At 46.5% G+C, this 16,812-nt stretch overlaps 3 protein-coding genes across 3 annotated transcripts in view; 2 read left to right on the forward strand and 1 right to left on the reverse strand.

Moving 5' to 3' along the window:
• LOC140702906 (uncharacterized) overlaps window positions 1–10,056 on the forward strand; it is a 23,985-nt gene extending 13,929 nt beyond the window's left edge. The window contains exon 2 of the mRNA XM_078382472.1: window positions 8,379–10,056. Within this exon, the coding sequence (XP_078238598.1) occupies window positions 8,584–10,056 (1,473 nt within the window). The 5' untranslated portion in view covers window positions 8,379–8,583. The remainder of the gene's footprint in view (window positions 1–8,378) is intronic.
• LOC144584975 (uncharacterized) overlaps window positions 1–16,812 on the reverse strand; it is a 618,887-nt gene that overhangs the window by 505,968 nt on the left and 96,107 nt on the right. The window lies entirely within an intron of this gene.
• Window positions 10,010–15,909, forward strand: LOC144584977 (uncharacterized). The gene is made up of 2 exons (XM_078382372.1): window positions 10,010–10,128; window positions 13,488–15,909. Exon 2 carries the CDS (start codon window positions 13,684–13,686, stop codon window positions 15,772–15,774), a length of 2,091 nt encoding a protein of 696 aa, XP_078238498.1. The 5' UTR covers window positions 10,010–10,128; window positions 13,488–13,683; the 3' UTR covers window positions 15,775–15,909.

Genomic DNA, 16,812 nt, shown 5'->3' on the forward strand with positions numbered 1-16,812 from the left:
ACCCCCGCAAGCAGTATCCCCATACCGAGTGACGGGACCCTATAGGGACAAGGTGCGGAAGGAGCTGGACGAGATGCTTAGGGAGAACATAATCGTCCCCTCTTCTAGTCCTTGGTCCTCTCCGATAGTCCTGGTGGACAAGCCTGATGGGAGCATTAGATTTTGTGTAGATTACCGGAAATTAAACCGCGTAACCACTCCTGATGCCTACCCAATGCCCAGGCTAGACAACCTGATTGAAACCATAGGGGGTTGTCGGTTCATTTCATCGTTGGACCTAGTAAAGGGATACTGGCAATTAAGGATTGATCCCAGGGATCAGGAAAAGACCACGTTTTGCAGCCCTTTCGGTCTATATGAGTTCAGAGTCCTTAGTTTTGGTCTTAGAAATGTACCAGCCACATTCCAAAGGCTGATGGGCCAGACCTTAGCAGGGCTCAGTGACTTTACTGTGGCCTACATTGACGATATAGGGATCTTCAGCAATACCTGGGAAGATCACCTGAAACACCTGGAGATAGTGCTGCAGAGGTTAAGTGCAGCAGGGCTAACAGTGAAGGCCACCAAGTGTCAGCTGGGTAGCCCAGAAATAAAATACTTGGGTCACATAGTAGGGGGAGGAGTGATCAAACCCCTAGAGGCCAAGATAGAAGCCGTTCGTGATTGGCCCAGACCCAACACCAAGAAAAAAGTCAAATCATTTCTTGGGTTGGTGGGCTACTACAGAAAATTCATCCTGAGGTTTAGCGAGATGGCGACTCCGCTGACCGATCTGACGCGGAAGAAGACTGATGACCGCATCCCGTGGACCAGCGACTGTGAGGAGGCGTTCTGGAGGTTGAAGGAGGCGCTCATCAATTATCCAGTGCTGCGTGCTCCCGACTTCGACCGGGAGTTCATCATCTACACCGATGCGTCTAACAGCGGGGTAGGAGCAGTTCTTTGCCAGGAGGATGAAAATGGTGACCAGCATCCAGTGTCCTACCTGAGTAGGAAACTCCAGAAAGGTGAGAGACATTTGGCAACCGTGGAGAAGGAGTGCTTGGCCATAGTATACGCGATTCAGAAGGCCAAACCTTACATCTGGGGAAGACATTTTGTTCTGTGCACTGACCACTCACCACTGCAGTGGTTAAAGACAATGAAAACCCATAATAGTAAACTTATGAGGTGTGCTTTAAACCTGCAAGATTTTGACTATGAAGTGAAGGTGGTCAGAGGGTCAATGAACTGTGTTGCTGACGCCTTGTCAAGAAGACCCGACGAGTGAAGACGGCGAAGAAACCATGGACTATGTATATTTTGGTGACCAAAAGTTAAATGTACCTGTTTATTGAACAGGCTTGGTTTGTATTAATAAAGGTAACTTAATGTATTGTAAATGTTAAGGTTTAAATGCATAAGTGATATGTTTAACCTAGAGTGAGTAAGTATGGTATTGTGTTATAATGTATAACTGTTTTATGTGTTTGATCCTGGTTGTTTTTTGGAGAAAAGCACTTTAGCTTTTCCCCCGCAAAACAACTTATAAAGAGGGGAGGTGTCACATACAGCACTGATGGTACCTGTCTGTCATGGGTTTGGAGGGAAAGTTCCATCCTATGGGGAGTGGAAGGCGGGACATCAGGGGGGAGGAGCTGTACTGTATATATATTTGGAGCTGATGTGAAGAGTTAGGAGTTGGAGTCTGTGTGTCAGACTGGGTACAACTGTGTGTCAGTTAGTACATACCTGATAGATTCAGGTTTCTATCTAGGTAGCCAGAACTGATAGGTTCAGGGTCTGTGCGTTACCTTAAAGTGTTCCGGGGGAACCAATCTGTTGCGTGTATATGATTAGGACTATGCCACGTTCCTGTATCCTATTTACCTGATCCTTTTGTTTTCCTTGTTTGTTATTTCATTAAACCTTGTTCTTTTGTTTATTAAAATCCATTCCTGGTCTGTGTGACTCCTTATAGGGAATGGTTGGTGGCAGCATAATTAAAGTGCGGTATGCTCCAGTAGGTCTGGGGTTGCCACACTCACCCACCCCCATCGGACATGAGGGGAAGAGAAATGGAAGGAGACGAGGAGTCAGAAGGACGAGGAGCAGAGAGCGAGTGAGAGAGAGAGAGAAGTGAGAGGCCAGAAGGGTAGAGGGGAACAGAGCAAGCTCTTGCTAGAAGGGTGGGAAGGTTTCTAGATGGAGAACCCATGGATTCCTATCTGGGGGAGGATGATGAGACCAAGGGAAGAGGTAGAAAGGGGAAAGAACCCTCGCTCAACCTTTCTACTGGGGCAAACGGGAGAGTAGAGGATGGAGCCGGAAGATACGGGAAGAGTGGACGCAAACAGCAGAGGAGGAAAGAGAGAATGTCGAACGGAAGAACCATCGCCCACGCAGGGGTATGGAATCGCCTCCCCAGAGGAGACGGCCGGAGTGGGAGAGCGGTGGACGGAGGAGACCCTCTTGCATCGGCCGGTGTCAGCCTCAAGGGAAGCCCCACAGAAAGAGGATTACGGTAGTCTAATCTTGAGAATATCCGTGCGTGGCCCAATCCAGGGAGTGACAGGGCGTCCTGACAGGGGTGCAGCTGCGCAATTCATCTGAGAGGGAAGTGAACGGATCGCACCACTGGCACCACTGGTTTGTCCATTGGCAGCCTCGGGTCCAGAAGGACGCCCAGCAAGCATTGGGAACCACCCAAGTCACAGACCTCAGGGGCACCCAGATGGAGGAAACCCCCCTCCATCTTCTTTGGGTTCAGCCTTAGTCTATTGTCCCTTCCCCCCCTCCCATTGAAGGAGAAGGTGGGCACAGAAATGACGTTCCCTGTTAATCAATTGTCATTGGAGTCCGAAGTACAGGTGGAGGGTGCAAAGCCAAATCCCCCCAGGCTGGCTTGTCTGTCGAGGGGGAAGAAGGGAGCCTTGAAGGGGAACCCCCCCCCCCACACACACACACACACACCCCAAATCAGGACGACCAAGGTTTGCCTCTTGCCAAGAGGACCTGACCTTGGTGAGCATCAGGTCGGGGTGAGCAGGACTGAGGTTTTATTTATAAAAAATACACCTAAATAAGATGCAAAGAAAACCGTACCCCCAAACGCCAGCACTCTGCACATGCTCAAAGAAGAACTGTGGTGTCATGGATGGAGTCCCAGACGGGAAACCTGGAGACCTGGGTTCAAATCCCTGCCGGGCCAGGAAAACTGAGAGGAGAGAGAATGTGTGCGTGGGGCAAGGCTACTTCAGCCACCTCTTGAAACCTCACTGACCTTGCAAACTTTGCAGCGATCTGGGATGTGGTTCTTTGTTTTCGGTCCCCCCCCCAAAAAAAAGGCAAAGGGAATTCAGTCTGGCCCCCTCCCTAGGAGGAAAGAGAAAAGATCATCCTGGAGGCTTTTATGGATAAAGCAAATGGAAAATAAAACCTTTCCTTGCGGGGGGGGGGAGACCGAATGGGGGGCCTCCCTCCCCCTCCCCTCCTTTCTCACCTCGATGGAGGGTCAGGAGAGGAGAAGGCGGAAGGAGGGGTTCCCGGTTGGGGGGGGAGAAGGACGCAGCCCCGGAAGCAGCCCCTCCTCCTCCTCCTCCCCCCCCACTCCCTCTACGGCTTTCGTAGCTCTATGTTCTCGACTTCCCTTCCCTCCCAACCAATCGCTGCGGAGAAGAGGAGTCGTAGAGGAGGGGCTGCTTCCGGGGCTGCTTTCCCCCCCCCAGCGGAACCGGAACCGGAAGCCGTGCCCCCTCCCTCCCTCCCTCCACCCCCCCTTTTGTTCCTCTCTCGCTCTTTCTTTCCGGCCTCTTTTCCCGCTTCAGGATCCAGACGGAGGTGGGGGGGCAATTTGGGGGCCTTTTATTTCGGGGGGGGAGAAAGGGAGGCGGGAGGCATGAGAACAGGGGGGGTGGGGAGCCCTAGAAGGATATTCCCCCCCCCACCAAAAGGAGAAAAATACCCGCCCGCTGCCCCCCCCACACTCGATTTGGGGGCCTTCATTGGGGGGGAGAGAGAGCAGTGGGGGTTGGGGGGTCCCTAGAAAGAGGTTCCCACTCGCTGCCCCCCCACTCCTCAGGGGCGGGAGGGGGGTCCCAGGAGGGGCCTTTCCGTTCTCTGTCTCTCTGTCTTTGTGGGAAGAGAGACGGGAGGTCAGGGCTCGGAAGGGGCAGGAAGGACCCGAGCAACTGCCCCCCTTGTGTGAATCTGTGGAATCGTGGGTATAGAAGCTGTGTGTGTCATCATCACATGGGGGGTTTGCCAGACCACCACATTCTTCTCCATAGCCTCTTTCCAGTTTTTCATACCTCTGTGAAAGAGTACGGGGAATTAATGGAAACCTGAAACACTCCACAGGCTGAGGGTGGAGGGGGCTGAACAGGAGTCCGTCCCCCCAGCACCCCCGCCATTCGCAGAGTGACACCACGCAAGGGAACATCCCAGAATCTGATTCCCCTTTTTTTCATCAAGTGACCACAGAGTCCCAGGGTCCCCAACCTCAGGCCTCTAGAGGTTCTTCGACTGCAACTCCCAGAAGCCTTCACCAGCCCCTCTGCTGGCCAGGTTTTCTGGGGGTGGAAGTCCCAGAAGGAGGCCCAAGGTTGGGGGGACCCCCTGCTGTAGACCCTCTGGATGGCTGCCTTCGGTGTGGCCACCCTTCAGCCGCCCTTTGCTCTGTCAGGCTTGGCTTCCGTTTTCCAGCCGGCAAGGCGGGCACGAGATTGTGAAGCAGTTTTGGGCTATTTCCTGGCTTTTGGAATCGTGGGTATAGAAGCACACAATCTCCCCCACACACACATTCATAACCTGGAGGTAATTTTTGAAGAATTGAATTCTCCAGATTGTCAAAAAGGCAAAGGCTTCTATGCTAAGGGAAAGCTTTTCGTTTTATCCATCTGAGAAGGCTCCAGAATGATTGGGGTTTTTTTTCCCTTTTCTCCCAAGGATGGGGTGAGACTCACCTGATGCTCTCTGGCGTTTCTCTGGATTAAAAGACAAGAATCCAATTCTGAAGCCCCCCAAAAACTTGAATAGCAGGTGAGATCTCTTTCATTCTTTGGGAACAGAAGCATCACTGTGTTTGTTTATTTACTAAACAACAACCCTATGATTAGCAGGAACTAATCCTGAATTACATGAGTATTTCAGAGAATTTTAGCCCAATCGCAGGAAACATCAGGAGCATTCGGAGGGCGTCTTCTACCAGACTTTCCATGGTGCCTGGTGAGGGCGAGATGGGCGTGACAGTGCAAAGGAGACTGAGTTGGTGTGGAATCCCCATATTCTGAGTTTCACTTTGAGTCTTTTCTGTCAACTTCCTTCCAGCCAGTCAACTTCCTTCTGTCAACTTCCTGCCAAGTTCTGGCAACCTCTGGTCTGTGAAAGGAAGCACACACTGTCAGTTCTATGGCTGAGTGCGGGTTCGAACCCGGCTTGCATGAGTCCCAGTTTTACTGTCTGCAGCAGTGCCTCTCTGAACATGTGCAGAGTGTTTTTCTTTTGGTTCCCAGTCCTGCTTGGCTCAACCTTGTGGTCACCAAGAGCAGGTGCTGTCAGTGAGATTCCAACCCTGGACAGCCTAGCATGGAGCCTCCCCTGAATTTCTCCTTTCCTCTTTTGGGATCCAAGAGGGTGAAGTGAAGAATTCACTCTGCATTTGGGGATTTTTGGAGAGGGAAAGATGGAGGAAAGCCAAACCACAAAATGTTTCATGTTTTATACAGTGGTGCCTCGCATTACGATGTTAATTCGTTTCAGCAAAATCGCTGTAGAACAAAAACATCGTAAAGTGAAATTTAAAAGCCCATAGAAACGCATTAAAACCCGGTTAATGCGTTCCGATGGTCTGGAAACTTACTGTCCAGCGAAGATCCTCCATAGGGGCGGCCATTTTCGGAGGCTGTCTTGCGAGGAATCCATCCCAGAAAACAGCGGGGAGCCATTTTGAAACCGCCGATCAGCTGTGGAAAAATTGTCACTTTTTGAAGATCGGTTCCCGAAGCAGGGAACCGATCATCGGCAAGTGACATTCCCCCATAGGAAACATCGTTTTGAGATCGCTTTTGTGATCGCAAAAGAGTCGACGTCAAGAGGTTTTGTCATAAAACGGAGCGCCCTATCCAAATTGATTTTAATTTCATCTTGTAAATTCCAAGTGATCTTTATTTTGGGAAGAAAGTAAATGAAAAAGCAAAGGCTGAGGAGGTGTGTTCCGTGGACATGGGGGTTGGTGGTCGGGTGGGTAATCTTTCCTTCATTAGGGCCAACTGTGAAATTCCAGCCTGGTGTGTAAGCTTTGGAGACCTCCAGAACTCTTCATCAGCATCAGTAGTGCTTATGTCAGAGTGGTGCAGTTTTTCAGCAGCTCCTGTTGCCAAAACTCCTTGTTCCAGTCCCACCAGTCAAGAAAATCAGGCAGGGAGACTAGACTTCTAGCAACTAAGTCTATTGACATTTATGTACAGCAGCAACAGCGTAAAAGTCCACAACCCTCTGCATGAGCCAAGAGAAAGAAGTCATCACTCAGTGGCCATATAGACTATCCCACACTGTCCAGTCGGTGGTCAGAGACCTGACATCATCATCTTCACCCTTAAGTTGTGTATTCCAGTGTCCTTGCTGACACTGTGTACATGGTCTCTGTACCGAGTGTTCATGACTGTAAAATTCAGGTTCTGTTTTATTTGGCTTATTTTATATAACCTGACAGTCTGAATGTGGGATATTGTGCTTCTGTAGCCATTATTTGAAAAAAAAACAAAGGTCCAATGTGTTGCTAGCAGGAGAAAAAGTTGCCAGGCTTCCCATAGGAAAGGGCAGCCTGAATATTGACAGCAAGACTGGGAGCAGTGAAGATGGTCTACCCAGGACACCCTCTCTTCTGCTCCCTGCCATCCACACTTGCTGAAAAACAGCCCTGACCTTTGCCTTGAGTTTGGAAGAGAAGTGGTGGATTGTCGGACTGTCAGCTTCTGGGATTTCCCCTTGTGGGATGTCGCTCTGTGAACGGTAGTGATGCTGAGGGAGTCCTGCTCCACCTCTTCACCTCTTGGCCTCTGGAGTATCTCTGGGTTCCATGGTTTCCCCTACTATTTCACACCATTACAAGACGGGGGATAACTTGCTCAGCAGTACTAGAAGCAAGAAGGACCTTGGAATCGTTTTAGATCACGTCAAGGATGAGCCAAAAGTGTGATGTGGCTGCAAAAAAGGCCAGTGCTATTTAGTCTGCATTAAGAGAGGAAGAGTCTCCAAATCCCATGAGGTGCTAGCTCCCCACTCCTTGGTCAACTTAATCCTCCTAGTTTCTGGTATTAATGCCAGTAATTTTTATTAATCCTTGTTTTTTTATCACCATTTCAAAATCTGTTAATTATGTTTTGCCAGTCTTTCAAATCTTCCTTCATTGGTTTCATCCTAAAGAAAAAATAATTTTAGATAGTAACCCTTTGTTTCACATTACATAGTACATCAAATTAGGCTTTCCTTACTACCCTCTCTTACGAATTATCTTCCATATTTCCGTCATATCTTTCTCCGTTTTGTCTAATATATGTTTATGTTGTAAAATGTCAAGAAAACTTTTGATATGTGGACACAAACAGTGGCCTTGGTGGATGCGTAGATGTTGCCCCTCTGGAGGGAATGAGAAGAGAGCTGACAGAAACTGCGTGCTTTGTCTTTCTCTACAGATGCAAAAACCTCATGACAGGGAAATGTAATTAGAAAAATACTTTGTATTTAAACGTTTAACTTAAATAGCTTAAAGTCTTCATAACAGCATGTACAGAATATATAATGACTTTTTTGCTCAGGATCCCACTGTCAGCCTGACCGCCCTTAAGCAATGCTCTGCCTGAGCTTCTTTTATACAAACTTCAGCCCCCAGAATCCCAGGCGCCTGCCCGTGGCTACGGCAGCCTCAAACTTTCCCAGTGAATCACCTTCGGGATCTGGCTGACCTACACAAAGTTTGTTTCTTCGGCTTTACTATTGATTGATTGATTGGCTGATTGATTGATTGTATTTCTACCCTGCCTACCTGATCAAACGTCCATTCCTATGTCAGTATGTTGAAGACCTACATTTACTGTATTTCTCAGTGACCTGATCTGTACGAATATTTTGACATAAAATTCCTGTACGTGACCTCCACCTCCTAGCTTCTTTATAATCACATGTACCCTTAAACTCCATATTCACCAATGTGTGATCTGCTACTTTTATTAACCCTATGTCTGTTTTACAAACTCTAAATCAAAATCACTAGATGCATACATATATCTCTCCTAAAATAACTTTCAAAGGAGTCAAAGACAGAGCAAACTCTTTGGTTTAACCTCCAGTTAGATTCTGCTCTCTGCTATATTCTCAAGACATCTTTTTTTCTCTATCAGGTAACAAACATGATGGCCAGAATTATACAGAGCCTCTTCTTCTGTCCCTGAAAAGAGTCAAGTGTGAAGCTGGGAAGAAAAGCTTGGAAAAAACCCATGAGCTAAAGGAGGAACGGATTAAATGCCTGAAGTGTGAAGACAGCTTCAGAGCAGTGCAGCTAGTTTAGTTTGAAGAACTCATCCTGGGGAGAAATCATACAAAAACATGGAATGTGAAAAGGGTTTCAGCGAGAGAAGAAATCTGCCTTCACATCAAAGGACCCACACTGGGGAGAAACCACATAAATGCATGGAATGTGGAAAGAGCTTTAGTCAGAGTGGTCATCTTAGGTTACATCAAATGACCCACACTGGGGAGAAACCACATAAATGCATGGAATGTGGGAAGAGCTTTAGTCGCAGTGATTCCCTTACGATACATCAAAGAATTCACACTGGAGAGAAACCACATAAATGCATGGAATGTGGAAAGAGCTTTAGTCAGAGTGGTCAGCTTAGGTTACATCAAAGGACCCACACTGGGGAGAAACCACATAAATGCATGGAATGTGGAAAGAGCTTTAGTCAGAGTGGTCAGCTTAGGTTACATCAAAGGACCCACACTGGGGAGAAACCATATAAATGCATGGAATGTGGAAAGAGCTTTAGTCGCAATAGTCAGCTTAGGGTACATCAAAGAACCCACACTGGGGAGAAACCACATAAATGCATAGAATGTGGAAAGAGCTTTACTAGCAGTGGTCAGCTTAGGGTACATCAAAGGACCCACACTGGGGAGAAACCACATAAATGCATGGAATGTGGAAAGAGCTTTACTAGCAGTGGTCAGCTTAGGGTACATCAAAGGACCCACACTGGGGAGAAACCACATAAATGCATGGAATGTGGAAAGAGCTTTACTAGCAGTGGTCAGCTTAGGGTACATCAAAGGACCCACACTGGGGAGAAACCACATAAATGCATGGAATGTGGAAAGAGCTTTAGTCGCAATAGTCAGCTTAGGGTACATCAAAGGACCCACACTGGGGAGAAACCACATAAATGCATGGAATGTGGAAAGAGCTTTAGTCAGAGTGGTGACCTTAAGTTACATCAAAGGACCCACACTGGGGAGAAACCACATAAATGTATGGAATGTGGGAAGAGCTTTAGTCAGAGTGGTCAGCTTAGGTTACATCAAAGGACCCACACTGGGGAGAAACCTGATAAATGCATGGAATGTGGAAAGAGCTTTAGTCGCAATGGTGTCCTTAGGTCACATCAAAGGACCCACACTGGGGAGAAACCACATAAATGCATGGAATGTGGAAAGAGCTTTAGTCACAGTGGTGTCCTTAGGTCACATCAAAGGACCCACACTGGGGAGAAACCATATAAATGCATGGAATGTGGAAAGAGTTTTCTTTCAAGTGGTCAGCTTAGGTTACATCAAAGGACCCACACTGGGGAGGAACCACATAAATGCATGGAATGTGGAAAGAGCTTTAGTCGCAATGGTGATCTTAGGTTACATCAAAGGACCCACGCTGGGGAGAAACCACATAAATGCATGGAATGTGGAAAGAGCTTTAGTCACAGTGGTGTCCTTAGGTCACATCGTTTTATCCATCTGAGAAGGCTCCAGAATGATTGGGGTTTTTTTCCCTTTTCTCCCAAGGATGGGGTGAGACTCACCTGATGCTCTCTGGCGTTTCTCTGGATTAAAAGACAAGAATCCAATTCTGAAGCCCCCCAAAAACTTGAATAGCAGGTGAGATCTCTTTCATTCTTTGGGAACAGAAGCATCACTGTGTTTGTTTATTTACTAAACAACAACCCTATGATTAGCAGGAACTAATCCTGAATTACATGAGTATTTCAGAGAATTTTAGCCCAATCGCAGGAAACATCAGGAGCATTCGGAGGGCGTCTTCTACCAGACTTTCCATGGTGCCTGGTGAGGGCGAGATGGGCGTGACAGTGCAAAGGAGACTGAGTTGGTGTGGAATCCCCATATTCTGAGTTTCACTTTGAGTCTTTTCTGTCAACTTCCTTCCAGCCAGTCAACTTCCTTCTGTCAACTTCCTGCCAAGTTCTGGCAACCTCTGGTCTGTGAAAGGAAGCACACACTGTCAGTTCTATGGCTGAGTGCGGGTTCGAACCCGGCTTGCATGAGTCCCAGTTTTACTGTCTGCAGCAGTGCCTCTCTGAACATGTGCAGAGTGTTTTTCTTTTGGTTCCCAGTCCTGCTTGGCTCAACCTTGTGGTCACCAAGAGCAGGTGCTGTCAGTGAGATTCCAACCCTGGACAGCCTAGCATGGAGCCTCCCCTGAATTTCTCCTTTCCTCTTTTGGGATCCAAGAGGGTGAAGTGAAGAATTCACTCTGCATTTGGGGATTTTTGGAGAGGGAAAGATGGAGGAAAGCCAAACCACAAAATGTTTCATGTTTTATACAGTGGTGCCTCGCATTACGATGTTAATTCGTTTCAGCAAAATCGCTGTAGAACAAAAACATCGTAAAGTGAAATTTAAAAGCCCATAGAAACGCATTAAAACCCGGTTAATGCGTTCCGATGGTCTGGAAACTTACTGTCCAGCGAAGATCCTCCATAGGGGCGGCCATTTTCGGAGGCTGTCTTGCGAGGAATCCATCCCAGAAAACAGCGGGGAGCCATTTTGAAACCGCCGATCAGCTGTGGAAAAATTGTCACTTTTTGAAGATCGGTTCCCGAAGCAGGGAACCGATCATCGGCAAGTGACATTCCCCCATAGGAAACATCGTTTTGAGATCGCTTTTGTGATCGCAAAAGAGTCGACGTCAAGAGGTTTTGTCATAAAACGGAGCGCCCTATCCAAATTGATTTTAATTTCATCTTGTAAATTCCAAGTGATCTTTATTTTGGGAAGAAAGTAAATGAAAAAGCAAAGGCTGAGGAGGTGTGTTCCGTGGACATGGGGGTTGGTGGTCGGGTGGGTAATCTTTCCTTCATTAGGGCCAACTGTGAAATTCCAGCCTGGTGTGTAAGCTTTGGAGACCTCCAGAACTCTTCATCAGCATCAGTAGTGCTTATGTCAGAGTGGTGCAGTTTTTCAGCAGCTCCTGTTGCCAAAACTCCTTGTTCCAGTCCCACCAGTCAAGAAAATCAGGCAGGGAGACTAGACTTCTAGCAACTAAGTCTATTGACATTTATGTACAGCAGCAACAGCGTAAAAGTCCACAACCCTCTGCATGAGCCAAGAGAAAGAAGTCATCACTCAGTGGCCATATAGACTATCCCACACTGTCCAGTCGGTGGTCAGAGACCTGACATCATCATCTTCACCCTTAAGTTGTGTATTCCAGTGTCCTTGCTGACACTGTGTACATGGTCTCTGTACCGAGTGTTCATGACTGTAAAATTCAGGTTCTGTTTTATTTGGCTTATTTTATATAACCTGACAGTCTGAATGTGGGATATTGTGCTTCTGTAGCCATTATTTGAAAAAAAAACAAAGGTCCAATGTGTTGCTAGCAGGAGAAAAAGTTGCCAGGCTTCCCATAGGAAAGGGCAGCCTGAATATTGACAGCAAGACTGGGAGCAGTGAAGATGGTCTACCCAGGACACCCTCTCTTCTGCTCCCTGCCATCCACACTTGCTGAAAAACAGCCCTGACCTTTGCCTTGAGTTTGGAAGAGAAGTGGTGGATTGTCGGACTGTCAGCTTCTGGGATTTCCCCTTGTGGGATGTCGCTCTGTGAACGGTAGTGATGCTGAGGGAGTCCTGCTCCACCTCTTCACCTCTTGGCCTCTGGAGTATCTCTGGGTTCCATGGTTTCCCCTACTATTTCACACCATTACAAGACGGGGGATAACTTGCTCAGCAGTACTAGAAGCAAGAAGGACCTTGGAATCGTTTTAGATCACGTCAAGGATGAGCCAAAAGTGTGATGTGGCTGCAAAAAAGGCCAGTGCTATTTAGTCTGCATTAAGAGAGGAAGAGTCTCCAAATCCCATGAGGTGCTAGCTCCCCACTCCTTGGTCAACTTAATCCTCCTAGTTTCTGGTATTAATGCCAGTAATTTTTATTAATCCTTGTTTTTTTATCACCATTTCAAAATCTGTTAATTATGTTTTGCCAGTCTTTCAAATCTTCCTTCATTGGTTTCATCCTAAAGAAAAAATAATTTTAGATAGTAACCCTTTGTTTCACATTACATAGTACATCAAATTAGGCTTTCCTTACTACCCTCTCTTACGAATTATCTTCCATATTTCCGTCATATCTTTCTCCGTTTTGTCTAATATATGTTTATGTTGTAAAATGTCAAGAAAACTTTTGATATGTGGACACAAACAGTGGCCTTGGTGGATGCGTAGATGTTGCCCCTCTGGAGGGAATGAGAAGAGAGCTGACAGAAACTGCGTGCTTTGTCTTTCTCTACAGATGCAAAAACCTCATGACAGGGAAATGTAATTAGAAAAATACTTTGTATTTAAACGTTTAACTTAAATAGCTTAAAGTCTTCATAACAGCATGTACAGAATATATAATGACTTTTTTGCTCAGGATCCCACTGTCAGCCTGACCGCCCTTAAGCAATGCTCTGCCTGAGCTTCTTTTATACAAACTTCAGCCCCCAGAATCCCAGGCGCCTGCCCGTGGCTACGGCAGCCTCAAACTTTCCCAGTGAATCACCTTCGGGATCTGGCTGACCTACACAAAGTTTGTTTCTTCGGCTTTACTATTGATTGATTGATTGGCTGATTGATTGATTGTATTTCTACCCTGCCTACCTGATCAAACGTCCATTCCTATGTCAGTATGTTGAAGACCTACATTTACTGTATTTCTCAGTGACCTGATCTGTACGAATATTTTGACATAAAATTCCTGTACGTGACCTCCACCTCCTAGCTTCTTTATAATCACATGTACCCTTAAACTCCATATTCACCAATGTGTGATCTGCTACTTTTATTAACCCTATGTCTGTTTTACAAACTCTAAATCAAAATCACTAGATGCATACATATATCTCTCCTAAAATAACTTTCAAAGGAGTCAAAGACAGAGCAAACTCTTTGGTTTAACCTCCAGTTAGATTCTGCTCTCTGCTATATTCTCAAGACATCTTTTTTTCTCTATCAGGTAACAAACATGATGGCCAGAATTATACAGAGCCTCTTCTTCTGTCCCTGAAAAGAGTCAAGTGTGAAGCTGGGAAGAAAAGCTTGGAAAAAACCCATGAGCTAAAGGAGGAACGGATTAAATGCCTGAAGTGTGGAGACAGCTTCAGAGCAGTTCAGTTTGAAGAACTCACCCTGGGGAAAAATCATACAAAAACATGGAATGTGAAAAGAGTTTCAGCGAGAGAAGAAATCTGCCTTCACATCAAAGGACCCACACTGGGGAGAAACCACATAAATGCATGGAATGTGGAAAGAGCTTTAGTCAGAGTGGTCATCTTAGGTTACATCAAATGACCCACACTGGGGAGAAACCACATAAATGCATGGAATGTGGGAAGAGCTTTAGTCGCAGTGATTCCCTTACGATACATCAAAGAATTCACACTGGAGAGAAACCACATAAATGCATGGAATGTGGAAAGAGCTTTAGTCAGAGTGGTCAGCTTAGGTTACATCAAATGACCCACACTGGGGAGAAACCACATAAATGCATGGAATGTGGGAAGAGCTTTAGTCGCAGTGATTCCCTTACGATACATCAAAGAATTCACACTGGAGAGAAACCACATAAATGCATGGAATGTGGAAAGAGCTTTAGTCAGAGTGGTCAGCTTAGGTTACATCAAAGGACCCACACTGGGGAGAAACCACATAAATGCATGGAATGTGGAAAGAGCTTTAGTCAGAGTGGTCAGCTTAGGTTACATCAAAGGACCCACACTGGGGAGAAACCATATAAATGCATGGAATGTGGAAAGAGCTTTAGTCGCAATAGTCAGCTTAGGGTACATCAAAGAACCCACACTGGGGAGAAACCACATAAATGCATAGAATGTGGAAAGAGCTTTACTAGCAGTGGTCAGCTTAGGGTACATCAAAGGACCCACACTGGGGAGAAACCACATAAATGCATGGAATGTGGAAAGAGCTTTACTAGCAGTGGTCAGCTTAGGGTACATCAAAGGACCCACACTGGGGAGAAACCACATAAATGCATGGAATGTGGAAAGAGCTTTACTAGCAGTGGTCAGCTTAGGGTACATCAAAGGACCCACACTGGGGAGAAACCACATAAATGCATGGAATGTGGAAAGAGCTTTAGTCGCAATAGTCAGCTTAGGGTACATCAAAGGACCCACACTGGGGAGAAACCACATAAATGCATGGAATGTGGAAAGAGCTTTAGTCAGAGTGGTGACCTTAAGTTACATCAAAGGACCCACACTGGGGAGAAACCACATAAATGTATGGAATGTGGGAAGAGCTTTAGTCAGAGTGGTCAGCTTAGGTTACATCAAAGGACCCACACTGGGGAGAAACCTGATAAATGCATGGAATGTGGAAAGAGCTTTAGTCGCAATGGTGTCCTTAGGTCACATCAAAGGACCCACACTGGGGAGAAACCACATAAATGCATGGAATGTGGAAAGAGCTTTAGTCACAGTGGTGTCCTTAGGTCACATCAAAGGACTCACACTGGGGAGAAACCATATAAATGCATGGAATGTGGAAAGAGTTTTCTTTCAAGTGGTCAGCTTAGGTTACATCAAAGGACCCACACTGGGGAGGAACCACATAAATGCATGGAATGTGGAAAGAGCTTTAGTCGCAATGGTGATCTTAGGTTACATCAAAGGACCCACGCTGGGGAGAAACCACATAAATGCATGGAATGTGGAAAGAGCTTTAGTCACAGTGGTGTCCTTAGGTCACATCAAAGGACCCACACTGGGGAGAAACCATATAAATGCATGGAATGTGGAAAGAGCTTTAGTCAGAGTGGTAAGCTTAGGTTACATCAATGGACCCACACTGGGGAGAAACCACATAAATGCTTGGAATGTGGGAAGAGCTTTAGTCAGAGTGGTAACCTTAAGTTACATCAAAGGACCCACACTGGGGAGAAACCACATAAATGCATGGAATGTGGAAAGAGCTTTAGTTGCAATGGTGATCTTAGGTTACATCAAAGGACCCACACTGGGGAGAAACCACATAAATGCTTGGAATGTGGGAAGAGCTTTAGTCAGAGTGGTAACCTTAAGTTACATCAAAGGACCCACACTGGGGAGAAACCATATAAATGCATGGAATGTGGAAAGAGCTTTAGTCAGAGTGGTAAGCTTAGGTTACATCAAAGGACCCACACTGGGGAGAAACCATATAAATGCATGGAATGTGGAAAGAGCTTTCTTTCAAGTGGTCAGCTTAGGGTCCATCAAAGAGCTCATTCAATTTTGTGCTGATTTCCACTGGAAAGAATAAACAACAAAATGCTGATGTAATGCAGAACAGAGAAAAGATAATAAGTGCAGTGCATTGTGAAGTGCCACTTCTGATGTTTTTTACTTTCATCGTTAATTAAAAGATATCACAAAATAGATGTGGAACCTTGTGCTAAAAAATGAAAAGAAGTATATATTGTGCAATAGACGGTTTTACAAAATTAGTGTAAATAGAGAACGGGATGGATGTTCTAAGGCTAACTGATGAAAGAAAAGCAAGTAATGAAGAGAGAGAAGCTGTCCTTTGTTTTATAAGGATTTACCCTCAAAAATAATAATCGTAATTGAGTTTTAAAGACGCTACCAATGAACCTATTCTCTCTTCTTTATGAACACACACACACATATATAAAATTCATGAAGAACCAGGCATTTCTATGCTACTGTATTGAGAGTATACTGTGTGCATATTCCCCCAAAGGCGAGAAATAACCCCCCCACCCCATCCCCTCTCCCATCTTGGGGGGAGGGGAACCTTTAGTGGGGCTTGTTCGTGTGGGAAAAAAAGAGAGATGGGAAGTCAGGGCAGGGCTGAGATCCCGATACTCCGAAGGCCAGGAAGTACCCCCCAAAGCAAGGCACCCCGGGCCCCCTTTGTGTACCTGTGTGTGTTTGTGTGTTTTTCTTGGTGAGTCCACTCAGGCTCGCCTCTCCCTCCCCCCACCTTCTCCAGTCAAAGTCTGAGCATGACCCCCCCCCCGAAAACCCTTTTATTCCAAAGCTTGGGGAAATTCCTGGAAAACCCCAAGTGGGGAGGAGGCCTTTTTGGTAGAGGGAGGAGTTGGAGGAGGAGGCTGCAATGGGTTGGTGGGTGTAGGGGGTGGGGAGATATGAAATGGGCCCAGAGGAATGGGGCTTGGAGGGGGGAGAAGATGGGTCAGTGGGGAGGCCTGAACCAATCCCCTTTGGCTGCCATCCCACCTGGCAGCCTCTGCCCCTTTTCCCCTCCCCCTCTCCACCCCCACCCTTCCCCCTTCCCTGACCAGCCCTGGAGGGGTA

This window comes from Pogona vitticeps, chromosome W (assembly GCF_051106095.1).
Source record: "Pogona vitticeps strain Pit_001003342236 chromosome W, PviZW2.1, whole genome shotgun sequence".
Classification (NCBI taxonomy): domain Eukaryota; kingdom Metazoa; phylum Chordata; class Lepidosauria; order Squamata; family Agamidae; genus Pogona; species Pogona vitticeps.

Bases quoted from the DNA above. Each gene is read 5' to 3' on its own strand.
- LOC144584977 (XM_078382372.1), top strand. From the start codon at position 13,684: ATGGAATGTGAAAAGAGTTTCAGCGAGAGAAGAAATCTGCCTTCACAT.